The following is a 12,062-nucleotide window of genomic DNA, read 5'->3' as shown; positions in this document are numbered from 1 at the left end:
ATTCTATGGAAGTCAGTTGCTACTGCAAACTGTTTGGTTACCAACATTCTTCCAAATATCTTCTTTTATGTTCAGCAAAAGAAAGAAACTCACAGGTTTGGCAGGTTTGGAACAACATAATGGTGAGTAAATGATGACAGAATTTTCATTGGGTAAATATCCATTTCAGACCAATGCACCCTTACTTTTAAATTGTAACTTTTATAGATATGTGTTTAGCATGTGCAGGGTGATGATGGAATATATTATAAGGGAAATAAATAGAAACATTTTCTCATTTGTATTTTGATGATTTAGTTAAATAACTGAATAACCGATGAAAAACAAAGGAGAATCCCTAAAAGGGTAAATTTATGCTATGACTTCTGTACAGGCATATTAATATTTATATATTTAATTGCACATATTTGAATTGAAGATATGTCATAATAGCAACACTATAAATGTAAATGTATTAAATGATTTAATTCAATAAATCTATAGGTTTTCATGTCTGAAATCTAATTTATTGAATAATTGAATAATTAATTAATTACAATAAAATAATAATAATATTAATAACAACATGGCACTTGGGGCCTTCTGTCCCAGTTCTGGGGAACAACTTGAAAGATGATGTGTATTGTTAGTCAGATGCATTTACATTGTGACTGTGCCTCAGATGCAACCAACTGAAACGGTTTACAAAAGTGTGGCACAAATGGTCCATGTAATTAGCCCATTAGGTCAACATCTGGTCAGTGCACCATGGGCTCTCCATGGGAGAGGTCCTATCAGGTCATCATGAGGTTACACTATCATTGGCTCTCCACAGGGTGTTATTGTATTGTTTGTAGTACATTTGTTACCAGGTATAAAGGTTTGGTCTCACAGACAGTACCTTGGGTTAAGATTGTTTGAAGGATGACATGCTAACATCACTGCTGAAGAACTGCTACACTGCTACCTTCAATAAATTCTTCTGCCCACAAGAACTTTGGTCAAGCTTACTTATTTTATGTATTAGAGAAATCTAGTACATTAGCGAAGCCCCCAAACTACTGCTCAGACAAAAACAGCAAAATCTAAAAAACTTTTTTTATTCAACATAATACAGTTTCATAGATCACTATTTATAGGAAAAATGACAAAAAAATAAAAATAAAAAAAAGTAGCATAGCCACTCATCAAAAGTGTTGATATGAGATATCATGCCGTCTCAAGACAGAGAGAGAGAGAGAGAGAGAGAGAGAGAGAGAGAGAGAAACTTAAGGTGTGGGGGGGTCATCTTACCCCATCTTACTCTGGTTAACATCAGTTAATATTAATGTGAAAGTATGTTAAGCGTTATAATGTGAAATGCTGCTATCAGCATTCTTCAGATGATCTCTTGTTATCACAGAGACTTTAGCCATTCAGAACAACCCTCTAAGGATATCACTTGCTTGTGTTCTAGCTTTAACTTGAAACTTGGCATTGCGAAGTGTGAACTGTTGGTTCGAACAGATATGTGCAAATTATGTTAGTAACACAACACATAAAGGGCAGCTTACCCAAAAATGTAAATTCTGTCATCATTTACTCATAGTTGATGAAAAAGTTGCTACCGTCAACAGTTCGGTCACTCACATTCTTCAGAATATCTTGTTTTCGGCAGAAGAAAGAAATTCATAAAAGTTTGGAGCGACACAAGGTTGAGTAAATGATGACAGAATTTTGATTTTTTAGTGAGCTATCCCTTTATTGCACATTAAACTTTACTAAGTTTACTATACAACTTAACCTTGTATCACAGATGTGCATCTACTCAGGGTGCTAAACAATGAGTGCACTTTGACGTGTCAAACACAGTCGTTAGCAAGGGTGACAGGTTTAGCTGGTTAGTATGGGCCGGTTAGCCACTGCTGGTAAATGTAGTAACTACACCATTTTGCTACCAAAAGCATTTTCTTAATTGACAGCAATTTTAACAGTATCTGTGTTTCTTACAAAATCTTTTTTTTTAAACCGTGTCAGATTTACTTTTTGAGGGCTCTTAAAATTATTAAATAGGCTTGTTTTTTCCTGCCTGCTAATATTTTACATGTTGCAACTCAAGAAAAGTGCTAGAAGGACTACAAGAGAGAAGAATATTTATTCCAACAACTACAAAGTTTGATGGAGGCAAAGGGTATTTAAAATGCAGAAATTTGCCCACATTCCTGGAACTAACTAAGGCTGAATGTTATCACTGTATATATTCAGAAGTTTATGGCATTTTCTTTTGCTGTTGGAGTGTTGTTCACTCATAGCTCAATTACCCTCATATATTAATGGCCAGACTTCCGCTCTTTATGAGTGCCACACTCATTTGTTCCACTAGAGGATGTTATTGTCATTGGGACAGATAGGAGTTGAAGAACGTGAATTCAGAGGAACGTCCTCTTCCCTATCTACTGTATATAACTAAGCTTACACTTAACCTACCAGCTTGTTTTAAAATATAGCTAATAGTAGATTGAAGCTCATAATTTCTTATAGGTTCATGAGAAAATATTTCCCATTTATTTTTATTGTTTATGATCTTAGGGGAAAAAATTACACAGGAGTATGTTTACCTTCCTTGAAGCATGCGCCATTCTTTGCATTTTTATCAAACTCAGGTAACAAATACTTTTTTAAAAATTTGTTCCTTAAAAATAGATTCCTCATAATAATATAATATAATATAATATAATATAACTGGCCAATAACCAGCGTTCTTATATTCAGGCATGCAGTTTGCATAAATTATTATTAAATTAATAAAGAAATGTTAATTTATTGTAGATTATACAACAAATTCTGCATAACAGCATAAGCATAATCTTTGAACGAAGATTAGAAAAAATATTTTGCACCATCTATTGCTCATTATAAATTGCTAACCAGCTATATTTAATAAGTTTGATGTTTTGCATGAATCAAAACATAACAAACTAAGAAAATAACACAATAATGATTGCACAGATTATTATTCAGTATTTTTAAACTTACAGGTATAACAAGAACAGTTCATAAGTTCAAACGAGATCATTGTATCTTATTGAATCATAGTAATAAGGTAATTTGAAGCTTTCTCCTAATGCATGCAAAACTATTGTCAGATATTACTGTAATGACACATCAGAAATATTTAGAGAACTATAATATTGATAGTAATGATCAATCCTCATAAATGACTTCTAATTTAGCAATAATGTCAAAATCATTATTTTCAACTCAAATATGAAAACCTTGTTTCTTATCTTTTTTCTGACAAATCCTTTTCTTTACATCCCAACCAATATTTGCCAATGGATCTTGGGTAAGGAGGGTTTACGTAGTCAATCCGTTTGGTCTGCAGGTCCACCCTGTAGTATTTATCTACAGGAGAAATTCCACAATATTAACACGAATATTGAAAAAATTACAAATACAATATGTTTTATTAACGCAAAACTTACACACTAAACTTAATTAACTAACTTTAATGATGTACCTTAAAAGGAGAATCAACAGAACATTATCTTTGTCTGAAGTACCTTTCTTAAAGAAGAAGACATTCTGCACAGGTTTGGCCTTCTCTTGAACGATCTCCACATGATCTATGTAGTCATCTGAATCATAGCTCATGTCAAATAAAGATGGACGTCTTCCACGGCCCTTTTTCTGTTTTTTACCACGCTTCTCTGCTCCATAATACCTATATAACAGACATTTATATATACAGTATAATCTATACATCTACTGTCCAAATGTCCTCTCAACAAACCTCAGTAATTAACAAACCTTTCCTCATAGTCCAATCCAAAGTCTTCCCAGAACAGTGAACGGCTCACTCTGGCTCCTCGACCCCTAGTCTTCTTTCTCCGTCCAGTTCGGCCTCTGCTCAGGCTGGTGGCTGGAGATGGTGAGGGACCAGGGTTTACGTACAGTCGGCCAACCATTGCTGCATCTATGGGAGGTTTGATGCCAATCCAGTCTTTGGAAATAAAACGTGGCCCTTTGTGATCCCCCTGAACTGGGTGGACAGGGAATATTTCAGCAAACCGGACATTTATTGAACCCCCTACTTGAACAACATATCTACACAGACTTACTGCCTTGAAAGAGCAGAGCAAACATATTATCCAAGTCACAGTACATGTTTGTATAACGTGTGAAGGCAACCGAGGGTGAGGATTTGGTCATGCGGTCACATTCTTCATGGGAAGGCTGGTGTTTGAACTCATACTGGTAGTACTGGTCTCCTGTGGGAGCAAAGGAAACATTAAATATTGAATAAATCTGTTTTATAAAGTGCTGCAGATGTATTTTTGTAGGCCAACCCAAAAGTTACTATCACCCCAATTCCCTTGACAAACTCAATATGATTTATTTCCATTGGCTCTGTAACCATAATAACATAATGAACATAAAAGTTAACATAACTTTTATGAATTTTGAACCCTAAATATAATCACCAGAAGTAACAAGCTAAATATAGGCTATAAATGAACTGCACCGTGGTCGTTTGACTTCAACATCACCAATAACTGGTGTATTTTGTTCAAGCATGTCTTGAATAAAATGTGAAAATATCTCAAGCTTGTGTTCACCACAGACCTTATTTCAGGCATTTAACTACAAAACCCATTCAAACAACCGAATGACTTCAAGACAATGGAACCAGAAGTGCTAAAATGCTAACTTGTTTCTGGTTTTGGCCTACAAAAATAAATAATCCTTGCAGCACACTATTACAACCTTCATTTGATTTTCACATACCTTTAAAAAAATACACTTTTTCCCTCCCATGATGGCCTGGAGCCGGGATTGCAAATGCGGCATCAATATCATCTGGAATCTTCTCAAAGCCCACCGATATGTCTCTTGGATAATCTTCATCCAAGACATCACCATCAAAACGCCAGTACTTGTTACCCTGAGATTCAGCATGCAGTGGAATATCAGTAGTACGTTCTAAATATTTTAGCTTGGTTCAAAGATTGTTTATTTTAAATGTATTTAAAAAAAAATTAATCTGGATTTCAAAATGAGCGTTAATGAGCCCTTAATATGTAACCTCACATGCACAGACCTTGAATATATATGTTTTTCCTTGGCAGTTGATGCGTGTGAAAGCAGCATCAATGGGACCAGAAATGCCCCACACATCCTTGATGAGTTTGGGATACCCAGGCATGACAGATCTGTCATCTAGCTCAAAGAAATAGTCCCCTAGAACACAAATGAAGACGGTGTTGTGTAGTTAGTCAGTCTGAACTGTGAAAAAGGCATACAGATTGAATTCAGCCTCTTAACTCACCTCTGAACGCATAGATTGAACTATTCTTCAACTGCATGAAGGCGTCAAAGGTGCGGCCGCTACAGGTGACGGCGTCTGGATCAGGTGGAGCTGTAGGAGACGTAGGAGGGAAACTTGTGGTGGTAAGGGGCAGAGCGGTGGTGGCTGTCACATTTGATTCTTCTGCCAGTGACAGTGAAGAGGTCAGATCCTCCTCAGGCACATCAAACATGTCACCACGGGCAACTGAGGAAAAAGTTAAAACATTAAATTAGTACAGGATTTTCACAATGTCTGGTTATGTTTTCATTAAGAAGACATGAAAGGAATAGTTTACCCAAAATTGAAAACTTGCTGAAACTCACCTTTTGCTTACTGACCCTCAGGATTCGGAGTAATTTTGCATTACATCACTTGCTCACCAATGGATCCTCTGCAGTGAATGGGTGCCATCAGAATGAGAGCCAAACAGTTGACTAGAATGATGCAGTGGTAAAACACACAATACATGACTCCAGTCCATCAATACTTGCTCCCACCAAAAAGCCATCAAAAGGATCCTTTAAGATAATGCTGTCCCATAGACTGAAAGGTGGGTGCATCATCAGAATGAGAGCCAAACAGTAACGTTATGAAAACATACTTTTTGCCTACACGACAAACAATCCTTATTCAACAGTCCTCTCCTCGGTAATCCACCATTTGGGCAATTCTGACTCCAGTCCATCCATTAAAGTGGTTGTACTCCATCCCAGAAATGAAAATAAATTAAAATGTTATATCATTGTGGAGCACTTAAGCCCCCGTACTGCTCAGAATAAAATCGTTCATCTTTGGAACTCTGACAATTTAATGATGATTTTCATTTCCTGGATGAAAATTTATTGGCAGTCTATGGGAGGCTTGAGACTGTCCCATATTACTGCCAAATAAATAACAGGGTCAAGGTCAAAATTTTTCAGGGAAGTATCCCTTTAATGTCTGTATGAAAAGAGGCATCGTCAGAATAGTCCATCTGCCATCAGTGATTCAACCGTAACGTTATGAAGTGACGAGAATATTTTAATGTTGCTAGATCTGTGCATATTTCTCTCCTGATTCAGAAAAGACCATTTTTCCCTGAATAAAGCAGTATTCTGGATAGAGGACTTTTATTTTTAGCTGGAAGCCATGGTTTGAAGTTATCTTCACCAAGACATCTTAACGATAGATTTGTTTATTACAGACATGGAACTTTTCACTTTACAAGATGTTAATCAATGGACTGGAGACATTTGGAATGGATTACTTATGAATTACTGTGATGTTTTTATCAATTGTTTTGACTCTCAATCTGACGGAACCCATTCACTGCAGAGGATCCACTGGTGAGCAAGTGATGGAATGCTAAATGTTTTCAAATTTGTTCTGATGGCCTAAGGGTGAGCAAATTTAAATTTTGGGGTGAACTATTCCTTTAAAAGTGAAATGTGCACTTTTTGACACCAAACTGGATTTCAGACACTTTATATTATGTGTCCTAGGGGTTGATTTTAATGAAAAGTAACTTAAACTTAAAAGTAACTTAAAACATCTTATATAGCCTTGTATAGATATTATTTTCTTGTCATAGATGTTCAGTTATTACAAAAAAAGAAGAAAAGCTATGTCAAAGACAGAAATAAACATTTCAATATGTATAATTTTATTATGAAATAACTTTTTCAGTGTATCACAGTTGTCATTTTCCCCACAACAAACAAATGTGTTAGTAATAAAGTTTTATCAAAGGTTAGTGTACTTGATTACCACAAGGGTAATTAGTGTCACTGAAGTGCAAACATTAGATAAGAGACATGTGATGTGTGAAGAAAACAAAGCAAAATCAAGGTAAATATAACCTGTGAACAGGATATTTTTATTGTGCGTCGTTTCCAGTCAAGTTGTAAATTTTCCTCATAAACAAATGACACTTCAGGCCAATATTTTTAATCAGAGATAGAGTACATCTCTGGATTTTTCAGAAAAAAAAGGTTTGTTGTGTTGATTTGATTTTGGTTTTTCATGTTTGTTTCTCTTTCTTTTCTTTATTTTTGCATTATGTATGTGTATATGTTGTATATTCTATGTTGATTGTGTTTCAAAAGTTAATTTCACAGTGAAGTAAAGTCAGGGTAAAGTCCACAGAGCCAAAAATGCCCAAAGTTGTGCAAAACCTAATTGTAAACAGATTTACCAAACCCTCCCCTCAGCTGCCATTGGTCAGACAAAACAGAAAGCCCCTCCCAAAACTTACACCACTGGATGAGCCAGTGTTGTCATGTAGGACTGTTCCAGCTGCTCAAACAAACAGCAATGTTTTGAGAGAACCAGTGTTTACACTTGGAAATCATCCCATGAGTGTCGTACTTATAGTTGTCTCATAAGCTAGGACAGTAGAAAGTACCATATACTGTATAGTAAATAAATAAATACTTAACATTACATTCAGTACATTCAAATATAAATATACACTGCTATTGAAAAGTTTGGCGTCAGCATTTTTTTCATTTATTTTTTTAATTAAGAATGACATTAAATTGATCAAAAGTGACAGTAAAGGCTTGTACAGTGTTATATTTTCTTTTTTATTTCAAATAAAAATATTAACAGCAGCAAATCATCAGCATATTAGAATGATTTCTGAAGGATCATGTGACACTGAAGACTGGAGTAATGACTGATGAAAATTCAGTTTTGCCATCATAGGAATAAATGACATTTTAAAATATATTAAAACAGCTATTTTAAAAAGTAATCATATTTTATAATATAACTGCTGTTATTATATTTTTGTCAAATAAAAGCAGCCTTGGTGAGCATAAGAGACTTCTTTCAAAAAACATTACAAAATCTTACCATAGTGTACAATATAAAAATGCATCATTAAAAGTTAGACATTTATTACTGAATGTACATTAAGTTCTTACTTTTTGTTCGACAAATGCTGTCAAAATCCTCACAGCAACTTTCATAGTACTTGCACATTCTATCACACTGGCATTTCTTTGTAGGATCAAAGCTCTGACAGCGTCCCGTGCATGTTTCTGTGAAAAAAAGTGATTTTTTGTTTTAAAAGCTCAATTAGAACAAACTAACAATTTAATTAAAATGAAGCAGTTTGTGGTACACTTACCCTCTGCAGCAAAACAAGTCGCCAAAACAAGGCACAATAAAATCCCAAATTTCATTTTTAATGGTACATCTGTCAGCAGCGAGTGCCTGAAATGCTCTAGAATCACCAGTGTGAAAGAATGACAGAGGACAGCTCAGACATCTGCGCCGATCGATGGCTCCAAAAGTCACCCACCCTGTTTGTTTAGTCAAAAAAAAATAAAAATAAAAATCAATGATTACTGTTACCATTAATCCTTCATGTTATGATTAAGACCTTTTAGTTGATTTAAAGTTAAGAAAATTTAACAGGGATGTAACCAAACAGGTCTGTAATGTATACAGGTAATAATGAGCATAACTGTAATAAGTGGGAATGTGTAAATGGCCTAAACAAACTATTGAACTACTATTGAGCTGCCAACTATTGATTTCACTGTCTGAGCAACTCAACTCACTGTGTTTGTTTATTTTCTAATGAAACAAATTAGAGATGATTGTTTAAAACATTTATGTATAAGAGCCTTGAGATATAGTTAGGAAGGTCTTCAAACCCACTACGGAAGTATTTGTATAAAAAGATGTTTAAAATGCTGCTCAGATTCATATGACAGGTGTGCTGACCAAGGTGCTGAAATAATTGGAGGTAATAACACTGTATCTCCATTAGCTGCTCTACATTATAAACTTATTAGTATCACAGTCATTTCTGTTATTGAATTTTCCTTTTTTAAATTCTTTATTTTACTGTGCTTGCACTACATTACTTACATACAGTACTTAAATACACCAAAAAGTCAATAAACAGTTTGATTGTTATCTACCATATATTATGAAAAAAAAATTATATATCATTCTCCTGATTTATCTGTTTAATTTCTAAATATATGGTGATTGTATTTATTTATTTATTTCTGGCTGTTGAAAGTATTTTCTGATTTAAAAATATCTATTACAAATACATATCCCCTAATCTGCAAAACCGTTAACTTATATATATATATATCTTAATATATCAACAAAATGAAACAAGAATTGTGAAACTGAATTTATTCAATGTTCAGATTTCTGTTCTGAAAATGTATGCAAATTAGTGCATATTTATTTAGATAATGCCTCAGTTGCATATTTAAACATAAAATTACAGAAAGTTTGTAATACAAAACAATTGTCTAAATGTGCTGTTTCTAATCAACAGGGGAAGCATGGTGATATTAAAACATTTTCCCTATTCACCTGTGATGTCTTGAGTTAACAGAGTGTTTAGCATTCAAAATGTACCAGACGGTGATGACATGATGTTGCATTCTTTCTTAAATCAATTTGCAAACTATATGAACTGAAAAATAATGGATTAGACTTTGGTAAATATGTGTTTTGCTACTATTTCATCAAAATAAAGAGCAGACAAAATATATAAATGAATCTGAGCCTTTTCTTTAAATGTTATATTTATGTGTTGTGTTTTTTTATATTTAAGTGTTTATTTTTTTTTCTCGAATTCTAGAAAAGACAGACAGGATTATAAATGAACTACTGTGGGATAAGATCAACATTATTCCTATAAACCAGTCATTATTATCTGATTTTAGTGGCTATAAGCTGAAATGTTACCTTGTCTTTATCAATGTTACTTTAAACAAATCTTAAAGTAGCTTAAAACAATCAAAATGTTATGTAAATGTGATATTATTATGATTAAGGAACTTGTTAGATATTTCAGTAAATAATTAGTAATTTGTACTGGAGTAAACTGGAATCTCAGATAACTCGTATCACTTCAGTTCCTTAATATTTCCTTTAAGGAAATAACTTGATGTTCTGCCAGATGTTATAATTCAGAAATAGCACAGACATGCTTTGTGTAAATTAGATGATAATGTAAAATGAAAAGACTTTATCTTTTATTGAGGTCAAAATCCATAAGTGGGTCACTGAAAACGAGATAAAAGTCCAAATTCAGGAACAAGGCAGTTACTCATTTAAAGTATTATCTTGACTCAGTCCATATGGCCACTGCCAAATTAAAGTCCAAGTGAGTTATTGATATGTCATGTAATACTGGTAATCGGAATACCTCGGGAGAACCCTGACGTTTGTTTGACGTGTAGGTCTGAGAACAGACTGCGACAGACCAGCTGTCTCTGAAACGGATTACTACCCAGAGCGCGTGTAGAAATATAAAATTCCTCTAGAGAAGTACAACAGGTTAGTTTTCAGTTAGGGAGGTGCACTCAGAAAAAAAATTCCTGACCTTGAGACTTGGTGTCTGCTAGACAGCCATAAAGATGACTACAGAGTCCTGCCGCAGCTATAGTCTAGCATCAAAGCTCAATGTACTGAAGACGATCATCTATAATCATGCTAAACAACTCCATAAAGCTACTGTTATTATGGCCTTGTAAAGTGAGACCACTATATATTTTCTCAGTGCCTAGACTAGGAAACCTATAGACAAGGAAGAAGAACCTGACAATAACATTTGCGTTAATGACATGTATTAGCATACTTAAGCTTTGAAACTAATATTTGGGCAAAGTTAAGGGTTTTATTGAAAGCTGTCCTTACATACCCGGGTACATCCATTCAAAAGGTTGTGTAAGTGACATTATGTAACAAGCAAGGGGCTTTATCTCTAAGGAACATACTCTATAGATGGTAAAAGAAGAACAAAGCTTTGGAGAAATATATATGTTGGACCTTTAGCACATATTTAGCACATACAGCCATAATAGATAGAAGAGACTTTTCCATTGTAGTGGCCACTGGGCTTCAAAGATGAAGAACTAGTACTTGATTTAATTTTCAAAGACGTCCTTATAATTACAAACGGAGAGTTCAAAGTCTGTAAAGGTTACTAATTAATGCTGATAAAGCTGTAAAGTCTCAGACTGTACTGAATTGTTGATTATAAGGTGTATCACATGCTCAGCTGATCTTTTCCTCACTAATCTGAATTTATTACAGTAATCCTGCTCAGCACATCATTCTTATGCATGAATTTGGGTTTCATGAAAAGACTGAACCCTTCTCTTTAAAAAAAAAAAAAAAAAAAAAAAAAAAAATCTGAAAAGTAAAATAAAAGCCATATTGCTCTTGCACAAGGCTATATAAAACCATGCCATTTTAAAAGTGAAGTTATAGAGCTGTAAATGTCAAACTGTAAAGGCACATAAAAAGAGGACAAAACAAGAAAATAAATAATAATAATAATAATAATAATAAAAGGCCAAAAAAAAAAACGAATTACGAAAAACAATTTAACTTATCTTCAAATATGGTTAGTGGTTAGCATTAACTAGTTAACCATAGAAAATACAATAAGTTTAAATTAACTGTTGTTGTTTTTTCACTATTAGAAACACTCGGTAATCTTTTCCATACATTAACTTATTGGCATTTAATAACAGAAATATTTAAACTTCTGTTCAAAGGTTTGTGATCAGTAGGATTTTGAATGTTTTTGAAAGAAGTCTCTTATGTTCGCCAAGTACATTTATGTGATCAAAAATACATTACATTTGTCACATGATCCTTCAGACATCAGTCTAACGTTGATTTGGTGCTCAAGAAACATTACTAATTATTAGTACAGATGTTAAAAATTGTTGGCTGCTTGATGTTTTGTGGAACCATTTTGTGCACCCCCCCCCCCCAAAAAAAA

The 12,062-nt window shown here is 34.0% G+C and overlaps 1 protein-coding gene across 1 annotated transcript; it reads right to left on the bottom strand.

Annotated features, from left to right (window-relative positions):
* Positions 1 to 2,953: 2,953 nt before the first annotated feature.
* Positions 2,954 to 8,581, bottom strand: LOC109083234 (vitronectin-like). Its single transcript, XM_019098054.2, has 9 exons — positions 8,421 to 8,581; positions 8,215 to 8,331; positions 5,288 to 5,512; positions 5,060 to 5,199; positions 4,747 to 4,903; positions 4,080 to 4,229; positions 3,769 to 4,000; positions 3,522 to 3,682; positions 2,954 to 3,363 (listed from the first exon to the last, which is right to left on the bottom strand). Exons 1-9 carry the CDS (start codon positions 8,473 to 8,475, stop codon positions 3,242 to 3,244), a joined length of 1,359 nt encoding a protein of 452 aa, XP_018953599.1. The 5' UTR covers positions 8,476 to 8,581; the 3' UTR covers positions 2,954 to 3,241.
* Positions 8,582 to 12,062: the final 3,481 nt, after the last annotated feature.

The sequence above is a fragment of the Cyprinus carpio genome, chromosome A21 (assembly GCF_018340385.1).
Source record: "Cyprinus carpio isolate SPL01 chromosome A21, ASM1834038v1, whole genome shotgun sequence".
NCBI classification, from domain to species: domain Eukaryota; kingdom Metazoa; phylum Chordata; class Actinopteri; order Cypriniformes; family Cyprinidae; genus Cyprinus; species Cyprinus carpio.
Note: the sequence above shows the minus strand (reverse complement) of the source record. Positions and strands in the feature narration are given on the sequence as shown.